Source organism: Electrona antarctica (genome assembly GCF_951216825.1).
Source record: "Electrona antarctica genome assembly, chromosome: 15".
Classification (NCBI taxonomy): Eukaryota; Metazoa; Chordata; class Actinopteri; order Myctophiformes; family Myctophidae; genus Electrona; species Electrona antarctica.
The window spans coordinates 21943292-21965864 of NC_136796.1; the positions used below are offsets into that span (position 1 = coordinate 21943292).

At 45.0% G+C, this 22573-nt stretch overlaps 1 protein-coding gene across 1 annotated transcript in view; it reads right to left on the reverse strand.

Moving 5' to 3' along the window:
* Positions 1 to 2145: 2145 nt before the first annotated feature.
* Positions 2146 to 22573, reverse strand: part of grin2da (glutamate receptor, ionotropic, N-methyl D-aspartate 2D, a) — a 237271-nt gene continuing 216843 nt past the window's right edge. The window contains exons 16-18 of the mRNA XM_079522009.1: positions 17631 to 17692; positions 15365 to 15535; positions 2146 to 8078 (exon numbers count right to left, since the gene is read on the reverse strand). Of these exons, the coding sequence (XP_079378135.1) occupies positions 4899 to 8078; positions 15365 to 15535; positions 17631 to 17692 (3413 nt within the window). The 3' untranslated portion in view covers positions 2146 to 4898. The remainder of the gene's footprint in view (positions 8079 to 15364; positions 15536 to 17630; positions 17693 to 22573) is intronic.

Below are 22573 nucleotides of genomic sequence, written 5' to 3' on the forward strand. Positions count from 1 at the left end.
TACATCTTTCACAGCATGGCATCTTGGTAGAAGATAGTAGTGTAATGCGATGCACTGCAAGGTATATCAAAGTCCTCCTTGTATACGTGTCGGTTGGGTTGTGTGTGCAGCATATGTGGCTATAAAGCTACTAAAAATAAAGGGTACAAATAAAAATACAAATCAAGCCTGTGCTGCTTGCTACATTGATTAAAAGGTCATATTTTGGAGGTAATCATCAATCTGATGAGTGAAGAATTATGGTAAAAGCTGCATTTATCCATAAAAGATTATTATTATTATTATTAAGTTGTCATACTTTACCCCCCCCCCCCCCCCCCCCCCCCCCCGGCCCAAAAAAAACAAGAAAAGTAAAGGCCCCTCTGGATTCACACACATCACCCCACCGCACCACACCAGTACTACAGTGACATGGTCGTAAGACACGCGTGCTCCCCTCTGCGTGGTCACCTCAGTCAACGTTTTTAAAAGTTTTTTTTTTTTAGCTACAGTCGACATCAGCTAATGGTGGCGGATGGTCGGTCTTTAAAGTGAGCAAAAACACAGTTACATACAGGTCTCTTGTTTTCACTGCATGGGGAGAGGGGAGGTGGGGGTGGGGGTGGGTGAGGGAGGAGCTGAGAGGAGGAGGAGAGACAGACATAAAGGACAAAAAAAGACATTCATAGAGATAATAACACTGTAAAATTTAGTTTTGACAAACTTATATAACATAGATCTTGCACTTTGCGCTTTGAAATATACTCATCATATATATTTAGATATGCTTCTATTGGAGATGAAAGAAATATATATATCCACAGATACCTTTTTTTGTTTGTTTTTCAAAAAATAGAACTAGCTTTACAATTGCAGACGCATCAACAACGAGGTGACATGAGGACAGAGGAGATGGTGGTTTGGATGGCTGGGGTGGGGTGTGGGGGATGTAGGGCACAGAGGTTGGGATCCAGAACCGGAGGAACCACAGGAGGCGGATCCAACATAAAATAACCGAAAAGATCGGTTCCATCACACTTGGAACACTTTCTGGAACCGGTTTTAAGGCGGTTTTTTTATTTATTTAAGGGTAACCTGTAAGGGTCCATTTGGTTCCATTTGGAACCCCCTATAGGAATTGTTAAAGCGAACCGTTAAGGAATCGGACCGTTGAGAGGGAATCATTAAGGAACCGGAGTCGTTAAAATTCCAAAGGATCCCAACCCTGTACAGAATGTACAGACCTTTTCTAAAGAAAATATCCTACCACGAGCAACCAAAAATCACGATCAATATCTTACTATAATGTAGAATGGTCGATAGCAAGTTAACCCAATCCACTTCTCGCGTTACTTGTAAGTTAACCCTGCGAAAGCTAGTGCCTCAAAATGTGCTCTTTCAGCTGACCGATGATGGCTGCTAATAGTTTGAGGTATGGCATATTATGCAATTCTATTTAATGAAAATTCATACTTACGTTAAATTCACTCTAATCAAGTCAGTAATTTAATTCTATGTATTTATCTATGTATTTTACACAGCGGCAAGCCATGTGAGTGTGTGTGTGTGTGCGTGCGTGCGTGCACATGCGCCACTTTTTAGTTTATTTGGCATTATTTGTCCTGAATTTAATGTTTTGTTTCCAGAGCCACCGGCCGGTAAACCCTGGTTTACCGGCCGGTGGCTCTGGAAACAAAACATTATGGCTGCTACTGTAGCTATAGGCAATCAGTAATGCTTGTTTACAGACAGACCTTTATGTTCAGTCAAGCTTTTCCACACCATCAGGTGAGGAAATGAGGCAACCACCATACTGGGCAAGACTGGGCTTTAATGCTGATTTCTTTAGTTGCTTGTGGTGAGAGCAAATGCTATGCACATGTATTCCACATTTGACACTTTGGGATTCTTGTAAGCTGTTGATTGTAAGGAGCATAGCACTAAACGTTATTAATACCTGTCAAACTTGATTTAGTACAGGTATCCTTTTAAAGTAATTTAAATCTAAAATAAGAAATGTAACCAGACGTGCAGAGTCAGAGTCTCTATTGAATCTCCTACTGGAGACTATGCCGGTCATCAAATTATTGGCTCAGGAATGCGGAAAAACAAACCAATTTCCATGAATACAAGGCTTCATGGGGTGTTTAATTGGTATAAAATAAGTCATTTGTTGACTGGACATGAGGAATTATGAATTACCATGTGTTTTCCCCCCTAAACGCAGGTAATATATAGGCTACTATTTATCAGCACAATGAAACTCGAATGGTAAACAATATTCCCAAATATCAAGAAGTCAAACTTTTTTTTTTCTAATGCTACCCACCTCCACAAGTATACTATATCTAGATTTTCTTTTCTTTTCAAAGAAAGGCAGACAAACTTTACACTAAAAAAACAAAACAAAGAACAGTATTGTTTTCTCCCCCTTTCATCTTCTGCTTAAGTACAATAACGTATGGCTCAGATGCAGTTTTAGGCAAACAGGAGCTGACCAGCCTATTGTGAGATGGATGATAATGCAGGCTTTTTGGCCTAGTGGCAACAGCAACGACTTTGTAGTTTTATACTCTACGTTTAAAAACTCCAGCAATCTCAAAGTGCCAACAATGTTATTATGGTACAAAATCTCCAGACACTAACATTAAAGTCGTAAGGGGGAAAAAAAGGCTTCTGGAGTGCTAGCTTATAAGTGCTTGCCGCCGGGAGTGCTGGTGTCAGCTCAACTGTAAAAATGGTCATGGTTAAAAGGCTATAGCTCTTGGTTACACGTTTTGCCAGGAGAGGAGGACATAAACAGAAAGCCTTAACCGTGAGGTGTGACAGTGTCTTTCACACATCATTCAAAGAACATCTCACGCTGCTAGCAACTGTCAACATTGGCATTGCCTCTCAGAGTATGCCATCACAGTTGGCGTACAACACAACAGGACAAGGTCTCACCGTACATACTGTGGAAACTAAATAATCTCCTGTAAAATCACACAGTTCTGGCATAAGGCTAATCCGGGAGAACATAATAGCTTTTTATATATTATTTTTCCCCCCCCACGCAAACATCAAATAAACGTAATGGCCGAAGGGACCAGCATAAGGCTAGATATACATATAGGCTAGTTCCCTGCACCATAGTCATCTTGCCTGATTGAACCATGTAGCCCTATTTTTTATTTCATACACACACAGGTGCCCTGCTTGGCTGCAGGCAAACGTGGGTCAAAAACTATTCATTATTATTTTACCCACAGCGCCATATGGTATTGATAATCCCTCCATTTCGCCTGTGTGTCAGGGAACATCAAACACACGCAATCAAAATACATTTTTTTTCAGTACACTTGATGATTTGTACACTTGTTTGTCTTGCAGCCAAATCAATATCTTGTATCCTTACTCACCACCCCTTCGAATAAATGCTACCAGTGCCGTTATCAAGTGTTTCATGATAGCACACTGGTTTGTGGCTAACTTTACATTCAGTCAAAAGCAGGTGGGAAATGATCGAGGGGCTTCCTCCTTTGTTGTTGTAGGTAGTTCTGAATGTTTTGTGTGCACTCCCCCCGGTTTAAGTAGTACAGCACAGTGCTTACATGGTATTAGAAATAATCATAATATAATATATAACACCAGCAATAACAACAACAATAAGACAGAGAAGTAAAATATCCCATTTAAAATGTAAAAGGTTGAACAACAACTGTGGTCTGTGGCTAATGTATTGCTCAAGATAGAGGGTAGGTGAACTTATTTCTTATGTGTGCACATGTATGTTATTAAATGTGTGTGTGTGTGTGTGTGTGTGTGTGTGTGTGTGTGTGTGTGTGTGTGTGTGTGTGTGTGTGTGTGTGTGTGTGTGTGTGTGTGTGTGTGTGTGTGTGTGTGTGTGTGTGTGTGTGCGTGCGTGCGTGTATGTTGGGTATATGACAGCATGTCAGCTGAGATGAAAACGAAAATAATACAGAAGCTAACATTATTTACGGATGGTTAAACTCCACTTAAGTTTGGCACTCAGCTTTTCATTAAGCCAGCGCGATGTCAGTCACGGTTGACTTACCCTGTTGTCAAGAATACAAACACAGAAAAGCACAGACGCACAGAATAAACACGTCAAGGATAGGAGTGTAATGAGAGAAGAGAAGAAACGATGGAGAGGAGGGAACAGAAAGAATATGTGGAGAATGAGAATAAGATGGAGAAGAAAAGTGCTGAGAAGAGCAAAGAACAAAACAGAAGACATACTGTAGCAATTATCCTCCATAGCTAGAAGACAAGTTATGGATCGTACACAAATGGTGCCTCGGGGAGGGAGACACAGATCTGCAGGGATGTAAACAAGTTTGTTTAGGGGAAAGGAAAGTACAGTAAGGTGGTTAAAAGTGTGTCTTAAGGGAAAATAAAAACAAGTGTTCCTTATCGGGGAACACGGCACGGCGTCAGAGGATTCCAAGAGCAGCGGGTATATATACAGTACTACAAAGTTCCTGAGCCCTCAGTAAGAATGTAGAATCCTCCGAATTTTGACTCCCATGGATAAAAACTACCACTCGGCTTCAAGAACACCTCCCTTTGTGTGGTCTGTAGTCATAGTAGTATTAACACTTCTATAAACTCCTGTTCCCTTTTACAGTAGCAGATAAATCCTCCCAGCACACTTCATTGTGGCAGTAGTCTTTCAAATAACTGAAAGAAAATAAAAATAAAATCACCGTTACTTCTCTGATCTCTGTCACCTGTCTTTCACTCACCCCATGAAGTTTTGTTTGGCTTTGAGTTAGTTCGCTTGTTTGTCTGTATGCTTCTATTTTTGTGCAAGAGGTCTATATGAAATCTATACTGTGTGCTGCCTTTTCTGCTGCCGAATTATAACAAGAGCAACAAATGGTCCATTCATGTCAACAGGCAATTCAACAATTCAATCACACTTCACTCTCCACGCTTGAGAAGTGTGCCGATCCCCTACGAGAGCAAAGGCTCTTGGCTTTGAGTGGTAAGTGTGGGGACTGGGGGAACCTCTGGGGCTGGGGTACTGAGCGCAGCCTCTGGTACTGCAATTTGGCGCTGGCTGAGGCCATTGCGGAAGTCTGAGCTGCCCCTGGGGTGGATGATACCACAGAGGGAGACGAGATGGACGAGGAAGAGGTAGGGGGAGGGCCGTGGATCGGGTGGGAGGAAGATGGGGGTGCCGGGAGTGCTGGGAGAGTGGGTGGCAGGTTTGGAATTAAGGTGGGAGGTGGGGAGGATTGTTGCTGTCTTCCTCGGTCTCTGTCCCGCTCAGCTCTCTGCGTCCGCTGCATGCTCAGGTTAGACTGGCTGCCCGACTTGATCTGTGAGTGGTCAGGTTTGGAGGAAGATGAGGAGTGACGTTTGGGTTTTGGGGTGCCACTGAAACTCTGGCAGTGCTGGTACAGCTCCTCCTGGCTCCTGGAGGTCACCCGGGCCCATTTGGAGTGCCCGTGGCGATGGTGGGGAGACTGGCAAGAGGCGCAAGTGCCTGAATACCCTCTGCCTTTGTCCTTGGACTTGCGTTTTCCCTTCTTCTCATCCTGTATGTGGAGTTTGTCCACAGACCAGTATCTTCTGGGAGGTGGAGGCGTGAGGGGAGGCGGGGGCCAGCGGGAACCTGACCCCCAGTCTCCTTCTCCTCCTCCACCTCCTCTGCCACTAGATCCCCATCCACTCTCAGCTCCACCATAGCCCTCCCCTCGCCCCAGAAATAGGTCGTCTCTGCTGTTGATGCTGCCAGCTTTATCCCTGGAGGGGTACGTGCCAAAGAACCATCCTCCTCCACCTATGCCCCCCACCGCCCTTCCCTCATGGCCCTCCCAATACCTTTCGAACTTCCCAAACTCTCCCGAGGATCCGTCATCATCAGAGTATATCCCGACAACCTTATCCCGTTCCCTCTCCTCCTCTAATGTCCTCCCTCCTCCTCGCCGCTTGCCTCGCTCCAATTTCCTCCTCTCCTCCTCAGAATCCTCATCCTCTTCCTCCATTTCTGATTCCCACTCGTGGAAGGACAGTCCTTCCTTAGAATGCACTTCCGCTCTGCCGTTCCGCCCCAGTAGTGGCCTCCTCTCACCTTCCCTCCCCACGCCCTCCCGGTCTGAGCCTTTGCTCTTCCTGCGTTTGGAGGAGAGAGGAAGCAGGGGGAGGAAGGCGGAGGGAATGGTGTCCGAGGACAGATTCCCACCTCCCCAGAACTTGACAGATGTTGGCGTTTTGCTGCTGGAGCTCTGGTAGTGCTTGCTATTCCGTCGTCTGTGGTGCCTCTCTTTCCCTCTGCTATCCTCCCCGTCATCCCTCTCCTTCTCCTCCCTTTCCCGCCTCCCGATTTCTTCATCAGCAGCACCCGTGATGTTCCAGCCATAGCTCCTGATGGAGCCCACACTCTTCTTCCGGAAGGAGTCTCGTCTCAGCGGGGGATAGGGCGGGTAGTCTGGCACAGCGACTTTCATCTCCTCCCTCTTTTCTGTGTCTCCGTCCTCTTGCTCTGATCTCTTTCTATCCGTCCTCCTTGTCTTGTCCTCTTTCTTTCTTTTCTTCTTGCCCTTGCGGCGCTTGCGCTCACGTTCACGCTCCCTGTCTTCCCTCTTCTTCTTTTTCCGCCCTTTCTTCCGCCTCTTCCGCTCGCGCTCCCTCTCCTTATGGTGCCTCTTCTCCGCCCTCAACCCTCCACTTCCTCCCACTTCACGTCCCGTCGTCCTGCCTCGTTCTCTCTCCGCCCACGAGGCCCACCACTCCTGCAGTTGAGCCAGCTGGCTCCCGTTCCGGTCCCTTCCGTACTCTCTTTGTGGACGCGGCTTGCGTGGCGGGACGGGCGGAGGCGGAGGGCTGCAGGGCAGTGAGCGCGAAGACATGCGGCGCGACCGAGTCTTCCGGCGCAAGGCCAAAAGGCTCGATTCCTCTGTCAGCAGGTCTGAGTCATAGTCTTCATCCACCATGATGTCGCGGTCACCTGCCCGGTATCGGAAACTCAGCGAAGAGTTGTAGGAACTGTCACTGGAGCAGGAGGATGGCGAGTTGGAGCGGGATAGCGAGACAGATGTCGACGAGGAGGAGGAAGATGTCGAAGAGGTGGAGGAGGAAGAAGAGGAGGCGCTGGAACAAAAGGAGTAGAGGCGGCAGGGCGAGGAGGGAGTGGTCGGGGTGTGCGTCGGGGATGACAGGGAGACCGGCAGCGGGATAGACGGGGGGCGGCGTCCTCTCCTCGCCCCACCCCCATCCCTCATGCCGTACCTTCCCCCTCCTCCCCGCCTGCCCAGGGGCAGGATGTTCTCATAAAGGGGGCCACCAGAGCCCTTTCTCATCGCCATGCCCCCCAGGCTGCCTCGCCTAAAGAAGGAGGGCCTTCGGTGTGGGGAGGATGCGATTGGCGGCGGTTGCTTGGATATTAAGTGTGCCGGGGCTTGTGGGGGCCCTTTGGGGGGCGGCCGGGGCATCCCTGCCACCTTGGAGCTGCGGGGGTTCACCTTGGGTGTCTGCTGAAGTCCTACTGCCTGCTGGTCAGTGCTGGCCCCCAGCCCCTCTGGATCAATTGGACCATAGTAGCGCTTGTACTCATCCAACCCAGTGTCTCCTCCACCACCACCAGTACCACCTTCTCCAGGCAAGGTCCAGTGCTGGCCCAGATTCTGCTGGTACTGCTGGGCCTGAAGTTCTGTAATGCCGCCTGCTATGCCCCCGATACCCACCCCACCAGCACTTCCGGCCATAGTTTTGTCAGGCTTTGACCTGTTCCAGCGATCGACCACAGCCAACCGTCGATCGTGTCTGGGCAGGAAGGAGGAACAAGGCATAGGGCCTTCTAACAAGGGGCTATTCGAGGGACCCAGGGCCATGGCAGAGTGGCCGGTGGTGGGAGGGGATCCGGGGAGCATAGTGGTATAGGCCTGCCCCTGCTGTTGCTGCTGTTGGTAGTGCTTCTGCTGCTGCTGTTGCTGCTGTGCCATAGCGATGGCGGCGGAGTTGGTCACAGTGGCCGTCACAAGGTGTTGCTGCATCTGCATGCCAGGGGGCATGCTGGGAACCGTGTGGTACTGGGGCAGGGATCCAAGATCCGTGTCATCTTCAAACTGCTTGCAGCAACTGTACATTCCCTGGGTAGAAAGATAAGAGAAAATGTGCAATTACAGGCCAGCAGCAGGCTGTCAAATACTGAAGGTAATGAGCTATAGGGATGGGACGATAATCAGTAATATCGTTTATTGTGGTAAAAAAAAATCCTGCTCACAATAATCGTATTGTGGTCCTCAGTCACACAATAGGAATTAGCTTTTGTTGAGCTGCAAATTCAGTACCACGTCTACACAAATTGATTGTCATTGTAGGCAAACGTTCAGTTAAGATAAGGTGGTAGGCGTAGAAAAAAGAAGGGGGCAAAATATAGACCCCCCCTACGTGGGACCCTGATTAACAGCAAAGGATGCATATACTGTATACGTACGTATTATGTATGCATTGAAACTGCCCCTGTGTGTCACTACTCACTGCATCACTCCTATGTGCCACTACATCACTGCACTGTCCGTGTTTGCATGCCTATAGGCCTGTGTTTCAGGCCTATTAGACTGTAATAAGGGAGCAGTGGACCAGGGATTATCTACCCCTCATAGAGTATGTGGACGTGATTCATAATAGCCATCAATATCAGCCCCATAATGACAAATGGCCCGCGGGGCTCCAGTAAATCTCTGTTCTCCTCACCATACACAGGACAGTGAGCTGATGGATGGAGAGAGAGAGAGAGAGAGAGAGAGAGAGAGAGAGAGAGAGAGAGAGAGAGAGAGAGAGAGAGTGAGAGAGAGAGAGAGAGAGAGAGCAATGATGGCCATACTAGAGGTGTTCAGAGGCAGCCGAGGCCAGTGAAGACCTGAAAGTTAAGACACACCTGTGTCTTAGACATTAAAGGAGCATTCAGTGATTTGGGTGATTTGGAAAACCACCCAGTCCGCCCCGGTAACAAAATGTGCACATGCACACACTCTACAGTGGGGGGAAGTGCAACAGGCCAACAGCATGTGCACCAAGGCCCGCCCCCACTCGATCATGATTGGAGGAACGCCCCTCTCATCCTGATTGGATGAAGGCTTTGCCACCCACCACCAAAACTGAATCTAGGGTTTTTTGACCCCAGGGGCTCACTGGGGACAGGGAGGAACTCCTTATATGGTCAGCACACTCTATAGTAGGGAGGATTGTCAAAAAAAAGAAAAAATAAGTGATATTTGAATGAAGTGAAATCACTGAATATACCTTTAAGACACACCTGTGACACATCATGACTGGGCGGTCAATGTACCACGCAACCCCAGACGTACGTCGAAGCATACACATTCCTGGTCAAATATTACTATAATATTAAATATTACTAAAGTAGCTTTAAGTTAGGTATTCAAAAGTACAGTATGTAGCCTATGTTTAAATATAGCCTACTTCAAGGTGTATTTTTTAACATCTACTCGCTTTTGTGTGCACCTCACTTTTTAAGTTGCTTGATTTAATAATTAGATATTTAACATTCATGGCATCAGACACAACCCCCTCCAAATATATTGAAATTCTAAGTTAATTAAATTTGAACCGTGTTAGACTCAGCTCTGGTGTGATATTGTCCTTCTAATGTGTGCCTTTTTTCAATTTAAATGTATTTTGATATTTGAATGTTTGAATGTTTGCCCAGCATCCCCAGTCCTGGATAGCAATGCTATGTGACCGCGTCCCGAGGTATAGGCTACAGCTAGGAGCTACTCCATGGTATTACAACTGAGCAAAACAGTTTGAATGTAAGTTTTCATTTCAAAGTATCAGCAGAAGCTGTGTGGCATGGCGGGTATAAGCAGTGGACTCAGTACAGTGTGAAATTGGAAGCTGTCTGACTCGTGGAGTGGGTTTTAGGCTGGACCCTGTATAAGGCTATGGTGTGAGCTCCTTAACGCAAAGCAAAAGCTTAGAATTCTGAGCATACAACATATAGGCTACAGTACATTTTGAGTTTTGGATTAAATCAAATTCAGTGATGTAGAGGTAAGTCAGGCGAGTGGCGCGATTAAATAATGGCACAAGCACTTGGATTGATCGAATTATTCTGCTATAGTTGCTGATTTCCCGATAGTCTGCCCTGCCTTCAACCTCCCTCCGGTATCTTTATTCCTCCTATCTTTACCTCCTACATGGCCATCACCACCTAAGCCCCCTGTCCATCCCTCCTTACCACCACCCTCAGTCCATCCCTATACCCATCAAAAAGGGTTAAAGTGCAACTCCCTAAATCACCAAGCTCCCTAAATCACCAAGCTTTTTGAGTGGTGCAAACCACTCCAACAACCAGCTTTGTCTGTATGTTTGTGTACCTGTGTACGTGTCCGTGTACCTGTGTACGTGTCCGTGTACCTGTGTACGTGTCCGTGCACAGGTGAGCATGGTTACTATGGACACTGACATTACGTCATACCACAGCTGATCAGGCTATATAAGACCTTGCACCACTCAGTTCACACGGGTGTGATTTTTTTTATTATCTATACCTCTCATAGAAGTGTATAGATAATAAGTGTGCGCGCACGCACACACGCACGCATGCACGCGCGCGCGCACGTACGCACTATTATGATTTTGTACGATGTTTGACTACTAACTAAATAACTGGAATTTCATTCAAAAGACTATGACTAAAACGAATTTGCCGTCAAAATCAACACTGAACTGAACTTAAATGAACCCACTCATTCTCGTGCCCGTCTCTGTCCTGTCCCGTCCTCTCACCTCGCCTCGCCATTCCCTCCGCCTCTCCTTTCATTCTGATAGCTCCAGCAGAGTAATTGTAACAGGCCCCCGTCTTCTCCAGATTCTCTCATCTCCCGGCTGATAACTTGACAAAATAACTCCATTAAATGGTAATTGAACCATCAGTCAGCCAGACACTAGGGGTCCCTGTAGGCCCTCTGCAGAGGAGTACTGTACACTGGTTCCCAAACTTTTCAGCTCGAGACCCAAAAGAAAAATGTTATGTCTCCCCAAACTAGTGAAAATAGCAGATCTACAAGCTCACAGTGTGTCGTGTCACTACTAAATTTGTTTTCGAATGTATGGGATGTATTTATTATTATTATTATTATTATTATTATTTCGTTTTTTTACATTTCTGTATTTATTCATGAAATAAAGGGAAATTTACTCGTGACCCGGCCCACTGTTTGGAAAACAGTGCTGAACAAAGGGTATTTATAGAGGGTATGCGCATGCATAAAGTGAGTGGCAAAGAGTGCTTAACATTGATTGATTGATTGATTGAAGAATTTATTAACAGTTTGCAGAATTACAGTACATTTCAAGCACAAACTCAATACAAAGGCTGTTAACTGTGAGTGGACGACCCAATTAAGCATTACACTTGTTTCCAATAGGGTCCACCATGTTCAAATCATCAAAACATTTAGAGACGTACAAATAGACACTTCTATAGACAGAACAGGAATTCATAAAGGAGGTAAAAAGGGAAAAGAAACATATACAGTGAGGGGAAAAAGGGGGGGGCAGTGGGGGGGGATTCAGATTTTACGGGGGCCAGTTTCGAATTGCAGCCATCCGTAGGTGCCCTTTGAGAGCGGTTTTGAAGGAGTCAAGGGATTCGCATGTCTTAATGACAGTTGGTAGGGCGTTCCACATTTTGGTGGCATAGGAGCGAAAAGAATTTAGTCCCTTGTTTGTGCCGAATCTGGGTTGTACATGGTTCGTTGCACTCCCTCTGGTGTTGTGGGTGTGGACTTCGTTAACATTAAGGAAGTATCTAGACAGGTACATGGGTATCTTGGTGGTGTATCGAATCTTGTGGACCAGACCCATTGCAAGATGCTGTACTCTGTCGTCGACCCTAAGCCATTCCAGCCTGTCGAAGTGGGCAGGGGTGAGGTGGGTTCGGGGGGCTAGGTCAAGTAGGAGCCTTAACGTTGTTTAATGCAATCATATATACGTATAGGACTTTTTTGTTTGGATGTATGGGCTGTCAAGGCTAGAAAGTAGTTTTTTACCACTCAAGGCGTTTCCGCATAACTTCCGGGCATGATGATGATGTCACGCACATAATGCTCTGATTCTAGGCTTGATTTTAGGCTTACAATAATTGATATTTGGGGAAATCTCTATGGGAAAAATGAATGTGGTCTGGTCCGGTGGAACCAGAAAATGTCTGCCACTGCTATGCCCTATACATTTGGGTACTCAAAAAAGTTAACTTAAGTAGAATATAGTAAATGTACTTTGTCACTTTGTCTACTAGACTTCACTGGGTACTGGGGATTCACTATTTGCGTTTGCAGTTGCGTAGACAACTCCTACTGTAAGTCAAAGTTAATGTCATTCAGTGACAGATCCAATTCTGCTCACTTGCCATTAAAAACAAGTATTGCTAAACTATACAGTACAAGACCACCAAGGGGCATGGTGGCACCCAATTCACCCACCCACCTGCAGGCTCCATATGATCCAGCCCTGCTACACCCCATCGGCACACTGCCATCAGGCTATGATCCAGCCCTGCTACACCCCATCGGCACACTGCCATCAGGCTATGATCCAGCCCTGCTACACCCCATCGGCACACTGCCATCAGGTTATGCCCTTCTGTCTTGCCACTTCAAGAAGGCGGTCGCATGGACAACTGAGGGTGTTTTTCGGTTTTCGGTCTGGGAACCAAGGCCATCTCCATAGCAACCGGCTATGTTTTCCATTCTCCACCATGGACATGAGATAACGCTGACCTGGGACCCAAATCCGAGAGAGCTAATCAGGATCAAACATAAACTGTAATGTGGCGCTGCTCTGCGGCAACACGGACACAAGGGCTCCGCAGCAACTTTTGCAAAGCGGGTCCTTGGGGTCCAAGACAAATTTCTCCCTCGGGAGACAAAATAAAGAAACCTTGATCCAGCCCTGCTACACCCCATCGGCGCACTGCCATCAGGCTATGATCCAGCCCTTCTAAACCCCATCGGCAAACTGCTATTAGCTAATACCGGTTGAAAACGGGGGCAGTGCCTCCGGGTGACCCCTTTCTCTTCTCCCAAGCTGTGATGAGCTCCCTCTGTCAGTCAGGGACTGAAAAGTCACAACCAATTATTCATCCTCAGTCTGAAAACTCAATTCTTCATGCAGACTATACACCTCAACCTCAGCAAGAGTATGATTCACGCGGCCGTCACACTCTGCATAGGCCTACGTGCTTCTTCCGTGTCTGGAGATTCACATTGTATCTTTGCATCCAGTGGTGGAAATGTACTTTTAAAAAAATTTGACAGCTTTGGTTAGTTAGTTAATTTTCAGATTTAGATTATCATTGCAAAACACATAGTTACTGTTACAGATAAAGCGTCACCAACTGATTTTGAAACAAATGAGGGGCATTGAGTATAATGAATAGGCCTACTTTTACCGTGGTGTAAGTACTTTACGCATGTTTCTACAGTACATTGTGGTATTGCCATGCTTTTACTCTAGTAAAAGCATTCCTTTACAAACTGTTTCGGCACTTCCTTCCCATGCCTCGATCCCCACAGCTGTTTTGTCTCTTAAATAACAGTTTGAGGGCTTTAAATTGTTTAATCAAACGATAGACCCTGTTTAATACGCTATACCCGACATTTGTTTTATGTATTTAATTCGCGGAATTTTAATAATTAAAAAGAAACTCCGTCTTTGCCGCGGACCTGGTGACTAGACCTTCATGTTATGATGACGAAACCGGAAATCAACCCATGCGCTGGGCTGCTAGGGCTTCTGGGAAATTGAGGCCAATGCAAGTGAACGGGGGTTTGTCTGGACTACAACGCCTCTTGGAGGCGGATCTTGTGCCTTAACATCATGGCCGCTCGCTGGTGCTGCAGAGCATAACAAACGGACGCACCATTTTTTGCCGGATTTTCACGGATCAAAAGCCCAAATACTTCAGCGTATGATCTAAAGGTAATAAAACAATCTCGGCAGTGTAGAATATTTGATTAAAATGCGGGTAACGCGTGATACACTGACACCACGGCGCGTAATCAGCGCCTCAAACGGTGACTCCGCCCACCCCCGGGGGAAGTTGTGATTTGCGCTCGTTCACTGCAATGCAATTTGCGGCATTTTCAAAACAATATTGAGCAGAGTAGCGATTATCAAACGTATTTGCAATGCCATACGTTGAAAGATCTGTTGCCCGTGGACAAAGCATGCTACCCCCGCAATTTAGATAGCATCGGCATAGATGTTTGTCCGTATGTGATTAAGGATTGGACCAAGTTGCATTGGCACCCATAGAAAATTCTTACCCCAGGCTAAAACCGGATGTGACGTTTTTGGGCGTTCCTGTCTAGCGTGGTGTCAGTGTATAAGCAGTAGAAAAATGTCTCAAACACACTCGCATGCACTGTGGTGGCGAAAATGCATATATAGACACTATGGTATTGATACATTTAATGAAGCCTACCAGTAGATGATACTTAACACTCTAATTACCACCTGTTCCTCACTGACAAACTCATTAGAGACTGCCGACTCATGTAAACCTATTTCAAACTGTGTGAGTCAACTATAGAATAGAGTCCATTTAAGGAATGACCATCTCTTGTTACTCCTGAAACTCTGTACACTCATGAAGGTATAAAATATGTGTGTGACATGTGTGTGGAGGAGTGCTGAGGGAAGCTCTGGAGGGAGACACTAGTCTCTCTCCGGTGTGATGACATATACAATAAAAGAATGGAGTTTGACACACACACACACACACACACACACACACACACACACACACACACACACACACACACACACACACACACACACACACACACACACACACCAGTGTTGATTTTGATTTAGTTGTAGTCTTTAATAGTCTTCTTGAATAGAGTCTATTTGAGTCATCTGAAATGTTTTAGTGTTAGTCTAGTTTTGACAAAATATCAGGATATCAAGATTTCAGTTGACAAAAATCTACAATTGATTTTGCTGTCAAAAAATATATTGGTGGTGCCTTCATGGCAGATTTTACACTTACACAAGTCATTTTATGTTTGGTTGCGCTCGGGCATTGTATGCTGACAATATCCCATCTACAAGCTCACAACATGCTCACAATTTTCAGAGCGCAATATACAAAAAGGAACAGTATATACTTCTACTGGATCTCTTCTCCACTCGTCCCTCTGTCTCATTTTAGCCTAGTTTTTATTTGTTGATGAAATTGTCAATATATTTAGTCATCGTAGCTTAGTTTTTATATAGTTTTTGTCAGTGGAAAAAAGGTAGTCGTCAAACATTTGTTCTCTCACGCACGCACGCACGCACGACGCACGCACGCACGCACGCACGCACGCACGCACGCACAAACACCTTCACACGCCCTTACCCTGCTTATCGCCAGGAGGAAGTCCATTCCGCCATTGCGGCTCATACAGTGCCGCAGCTTCCAGTAGACCAGGTGCTCCCAGGCGAAGACCAGCAGGCTGAGGCCCATGGCCACCAGCAGCATGTAGAAAACGCCCGCCATGTTGTCTATGTCCAGCTTACTGCTCATCACCTGGAGGAGAGGAGAGGAGAGGAGAGGAGAGGAGAGGAGAGGAGAGGAGAGGAGAGGAGAGGAGAGGAGAGGAGAGGAGAGGAGAGGAGAGGAGAGGAGAGGAGAGGAAATTGGGTGAAATTTGTTTGCATGCATAGTTCCCATCGTGTCGTTATTTTCATTGAAAAAAAAGAAAGCGAAGAAGAAGGGGGGAGTGGGAAAGGAGCTCAAATAAGAAAAACAAACGAAGAAAATGAGCAGCAGATGTATAGCCTACTGTGCATGATGGACGTTAGTTAAGGTTAAGAACACACACATAAAAGACAAAAAGCCAGTGCGTTCTACATGGGATTATTAAGGTGCATAATGGAGAGGAGCGAGAACATAGCAAGTCGAGGAAAAGAGAACAGATAAAATGAAAATGATGGATGGGCGGGAATGGAGGAGGGTGCATGGAGGCAGTTGAGGGAAGAGAACAGGGGAAGGAAGGAAGGAAGGAAGGAAGGAAGGAAGGAAGGAAGGAAGGGAAGAGGATGAAAGTGAGGAGAAGGAAGATAAAAGGAGTGGAGGAGATATGGCATCGGATAAGGAAGGAGAGAGGGAAAGAGATGGGGAAGGATATACCAGTTGAGGAATGGGAAGAGGGTGGACCGAGAAGGGAAAATAAATGAGAGAATGAGGATATTTATTATTACTAAGGGGGCCGATTTGTCTCGGAGACAGGAGATAAGAAGTTAATTACGTCCACAAGTACAACGCAGACCTCTGTTTTCATTATCGGTACCATCTTTATGAAACCACTGCCCTCTCACTACCTCTGCATCGACCAGGTCAACAACAGCTGGCGCACAACACTTCTTTATCTTTAGGGACTGAAAGTCCACTATTTGCAAATTAGCGGACAAATGGATTTTGGATGTTCTTCTTCTTCTTCTTCTTCTTTTCATTCGAATCTTTATAAAAACCAAATATGGTCAGCCAGAGCCTTATACTCCATGGGTCAGGTCAGGACATGGTAACACCTATGGGGGCAAAACTCTCTCAAAACAAAGTAACACTTTGCGTGGCGTGAGTGCTGACATAACGGTAACGGTTTCAAAATGACTATAGCTTTAACAATTTTTGGGACAATCATTGTTAACGCCTGTTGTAATGAATCACACATAGTCTATACAAGTAAGACGCCCTGAGGGCGAGAAGCGACTCACACACACACACACACACACACACACACACACACACACACACACACACACACACACACACACACAGTGCCTCTGTCATGGCAGGCTCTATGGTGTAGAACTGTAGATATAGTTGAGGCATTTTGCACAGAAAGGTGGGTCAAACTCACTCAATTGCAATTGAAATAAACACAATGGTGTCATCAAAATGTGCTGAAACTATGCAATTGTCATTAAATTCAAATAATTACATTGTCTTACTCTTTGACATTGACTTCAACCCTTTACGTTTGAGTTTGAGTCTTACAGGAGTGACTATTCCTGTATTCCTGTATGGCTTTTGCCATATAGACCATGCCTCATTTATTGACTTTTTTAATGGTGTTATAAAAATGAAGTTTGTTTATAATAAGATTATGAAATCTGGTCACAGTACCGCCAGGCATGGTTATGAAGACAATGGAGACACGTACTGGCTGTTAGCCAAACAGCTTGACCCTGGCTAATGAAGACATAAGGCAGAGAACATTTTAATGTCACCCAGTCATATATTTAAATGCATACCATGATCCATTTGCTGCAGGGCAATGTGGTTGCATGCACTACTGTAAATCTCCAGGACACTTTAATAGGCATGTGTGACTGTTTCTTTAAATTGTTGACAGCAAGGTTGAATTAAGTCTTAAATGGGAAGTACACAATTGCCCTTGCAGACAGTGGATGACTAGTACTAACTCTCTTTGCTGGCACAGAGCTAATCTCAGTGGACTACAAGCTCATAACTGTACATTACTTTGTGAGTAAAGTATTATAGTGTGCTCCACTCTTAGCTCAAGCAAATGGGGTGAACAAAGACTGCAATCTTCTTTCACAAAACTGTAGTGGGCCTTCTGATATGCACAGAATTCAGCAGATCCATATTGTGTACGTACCTCAATCTTGTCATTGTGGCAGATGCCCGACAGCCACAGTCGCTCCAGCATGTCAATCTCATCTGCGAGTTGAAAAGGACAAGTTGAAAGAGGTTGGAGGAGGAGAGAGGAGATGGAGAGGAGAGAGAAAACATGACATCAATAATAATACGTGGTGGAACAAAAAATACTATTTTTGAGTGGTGCAACCACTCCCTTACAGAGCTATGTGTTTGGCTGGCTGGCTGCCTGGGTCTGAGCACTACAGTATGTGTGTGGCTGGCTGGCTGGGTCTGAGCACTGTGTGTGGCTGGCTGGCTGGGTCTGAGCACGAAAACAGCATGGTTGTTTTTCACCACCTGTGCGCAACCTAACACACACACAAACACACACGCACATATTAACTGTATGATTTCGGGTGTGCCAATACAGTACAGTGACAGTACAGTACAGTACAGTAGAGGGTACAGTAGAGGGACGCCCACAAGGTAACTGTCATTTCTCAACCGTTTCGGACGTGGGGCGGCACGTCGGAACTGGGGGTCTGCAACTTCCGGGGAAGTTTAATGTATAGCCTATGTTTTGTAATAATAATGATAGTAATTTTTTCAAATAATTGTAGTTGAGTAAAAGTACAATATTTGGCTCTCAGATGTAGTGGAGTAGAAGTAAAATAATTGAAAACACTCAAGTAAAGTACATAATACCTCAAAGTTTTACTTAATTACCATACTGGAGTAAATGTACTTAGAAACTTTACACCGCTGACCCCCAGTTTGACTCCAGTTGTAGAGGTGTCGCAAGTCCTTCGCCCTCTCTACTCTTCAAATATAAGCAAGAATATGTATTTAAAAATATATATTTCATAAATAAAAAAATGTATGTTGGGAAGAAATAAACAGTCCCAATTTATTGTGCAAAGACTAAAATGTCCCCCAACTAAATTAATCCAAGCCAGGTTCATGTATGGCACAACCATTCCATAATTCTTATAGAGAGCTTTTCTGTTACATAAACAGAACCGAAACATAATTAAGGCAAACTAAATAATACAAATAGTGTCTAAAAAAGCTTAGTTGTGGAAAGCGAGACTGAAGAGGTGCAAGAGTGGGGGAAGCTTTGATATGAGCTAGAAGTGTTCCACAGAACCGGAGCAGCAACTGGGGAAGGCATAGCTTTCACCCTCCAACGCTTGGTCCCGGGGTTCTGCTAGCCCCATCTGTCATCTCCCCCTTTGTTGTAGCTCCACGGTTTATAGGACACTATAGTATTACCATTCAATGATGGCAAAATGTTTGACCTATATCCGTACATCATTAATTTTTTTTAAAGGTATATAGTCCTGGAATCCAGATGTCTGTAATTTCTAGGGAGTGGTACAATTAAAAGCAAAACAATTGTGTCAGTCTGTGCCAAATTTCAAATTGGTTCCGGGCAGACCCCGATCAATCAAAGTATACAGGGTGTAAGTGGTAAGTGGGGGAAACCTTTGTGTGGAGTCTGGGCCGACAATTAGCACTTCAAATGAGTTAATTAGCATCAATTTCTTTTATATCCGTCAGGCAGGTGGTGAGGTGGTAGAAGTAATCGTTTTGTAGAGGAGGTAGAGCTACGTGTCATAACCACAAAGGGCTTTCAGGCAACAGTACCTGCATAATTATTTTGTTTTGTTTTAACGAGGAGAAAGTGAAATAAGACACAATAAGTGGCAGATATCTGTCAGCAAAGCGGGGCTTGAAATATGCGGAGAAGGATGTGCCGCTCCTGTCGCTCCATATGTCCCAGACCCTTCTCCCTGGCTCCCAAACTGTGGAACAAACTCCCCATTGCAGTTAGAACTGAACATCTGAAGACTCGCCTCTTCAGACTCCACCTTAGCCTGTGGCGACGTTGACGACGTTGCAGGCTTATGTAAATGTATTTTATTTATTTTTGAAATTTCACTAGGATAAGCCCCTTGAGTTGAAGCAACTAATTTTTAAGGAGGCACAACATACAACAACAAAACAATCCAATAATACAGAACAGACAAATAAGGACATACACAAAGGCTCTTCCACCATCTCAAACCCCACTACATCAGTATACTTGTTTCCTTAGAGGTTCTTTAAATAAAACATTTTTTTTTAAATACAAGAAATAAGACAGTCAATGCAAATAATAATTTAGATAGCATGTTATGTAGACTGCCAGGTTCATGTGTAGACCTGGCATCTATAGTGCGTCGTAGACTAGAGTTTCAATGTACAGATTATTGAGTGATGACATTATACTGTTTAGACTGATTATAGGTTATTGATTTACCTATATGATCCTAGATTACTATGCCTATGCATTTCATATCGCCTCGTGTTTACCTTGCTTACTGTAAATCACTCTGGATTAAGAGTGTAAAGGGCAGTATTATGCGTGTCTTAAGTACCAGGTCTTATGACTTAACTTAAGACCTGGAGGCGTGGTCAATGCTGTTTGGCCACTCAGAATAGCCAAATGGCATTGATCACGCCTCCAGGTCTTAAGTTAAGTAATAAGACCTGGTACTTAAGACACGCATAATACTGCCCCTAAATGTCTAAATTGTAAATTGTACATGCACTGAGTTCTGTGTCGGAACTCTGAAAAAAACCCATTCAAAAAATAAAATAAAAGAAGACACTAGGTGTGGAGAAAAAGGTATAAAAAAGGGAGAACTGAGGGGAAAAAAGGAAAGGAGAAGGGATTGACGTCTCCATATGGGATTATCATCACTTTGCTATGGGAGGGAGGCGTTTTCATCCCCGGAGGGAGAAGATGAGAGAGATGCTAACAGCAGGAGAGGTGCAGGAGAGGCCAGTCTGACTGAGCCTATTGTGTTACTGAGAATGAGAGACAGATAGGAGGGGGGGCAGGGGTGATGAAAAACAACATGAGTGGAGCAATCTTAAAGCTTGAATCCCAGTGGTGGAAAGTAACTAAATACATGTACTCAAGTAGGCTACTGTACTTAAGTAATTTTTTTAGGTATTTGTACTTAACTTGAGTATTTCCAATTTCCAATAGGCCTACTTTTACTTCTATTCTACTATATCTCAGAGGCAAATATTGTACTTTTACTCCACTACAATTATTTGGAAATTTGAGTTATTATACTTTGTGGTTTTTGATTAGATTAACCACTTAATTCAGACCTATATACTGTAGGCTATATTTCAGCCATTTGAAAATAGCCAAACTACAAGCTCACATTGCGTTGCGATATGACACACTGTGGATATTACATACTAATTTTTAGTTTTTTTTCTGCAAGGACCTTCACTTCTAGCACGACTAGCATTGATACTGCAATGGAGAGAGAGAGAGAGAGAGAGAGAGAGAGAGAGAGAGAGAGAGAGAGAGAGAGAGAGAGAGAGATGGGCTTTGATGCATCATGTAAAATGTCCCTATGAGCTGGCCGCATTGAGACTTGATGGTAGGACAAGGCATGGCAGATGAAAGGCTGATACACAAGCACGCTCACAGGCAGGCAGGCAAATAGATAGACACGCAGAAAGCGCATATTAATTACACACTGGAATAGAAATGTACAGCATACATACACATGCGTGTATATACTGTAGGCACACACATGGCCTACAGGCATGTGTCTAATGGGACTCTATAGAGCTATAGAGCATTAATGCATTAATCAAAGAAATGAATTCAGGGAAGGAAATGCCATCACACACACACACACACACAGACACACACAAACCCAGTCACATGCGCACGCACGCACGCACGCACGCACGCACGCACGCACGCACGCACGCCCATGCACGCCCATGCACAACCAGCACAACAGAGAAATCAGCGTTAGTATCCCAGCGCACACACAGGGACACACACATGCTCCTGCATGACGCAACGCGGCCATCCAGTCAAAGAAGGTCTAAATCCTCCCAGCTCAGAGTTACAACATTCATTGGCCCCTGGGTTAATTAACAAGCGTTTGTAAAGCCCCAACCTATAGCTGGCTTCCCCCTTTACACATGGATTATAGGGCCCGTTTGTAGACTGACACGACTGACACGACTGCATTCAAACACCACACACACATGCATGCAAGCAAGCACGTGCGTGTGCACACACGTGCACACACACGCGCGCACACACACACACACGCACACACACACACACTAAGGCTGTCCCCAAACATTCAGGGTTCGAATGTTCGCTCGTTAGGGTTAGCACTCAAATCTTAATTAATGGGCTTGAACCATTCGTTTATTTTTTATTTTATATTATTATTATAATTTTTTCTCCTTTTTTCAACTCTAAAATATATCTCGGCGAGAATGCGATATGCATAATAAGAGTAGGCTACTATGTTTGTTGTGTTTACATGTTTATGTTTAGATGTTATTAATCAGAGGGGTACACAACCGGTGCGCCAGTGCGCAGGCATCAAAGTGTTTCCATGACACGTGTCATGACACGTGATGGACTGATGGCCGAGGATTGACGAGGCGTGACGTGTCACGAGGCGTGATGGACTGACGGAGCGACAGATTTTGCAGGTTTTCATAGTAATCCGCAACCTAACCTCTAAATAAATCTCACAGCCCGCTTTCCACGCCCACTTCCGGTAAATAGTGGTGTCTTTAACATGAGCATTTACACGGTTTTTTCTCTGGAGAATCTAAGTACATTTTCTAATGTCAAAATGTGACAGACCAATATTATTATGAAGCAAACAAGATGGTAAATCAGGTCGAACAGATAGAACAAACCTTACCTTGAGAAAACAAAAGTTGTAGACTTCTTAAATTACCTCGATTAACATGTAGTGTCTATGGAGTGACGTCACGCTATCACCACTAACCCCGAAAGGGGGCGTATTTAGGGGGGCGGGGAAATTCTGTGAGATAGGCTTATTCCTAATCCGAACCCCTAAGTCTAAAGGAACCTCTTTCTAACTGTACCTCAAAAAAATATTTTTTTAACCA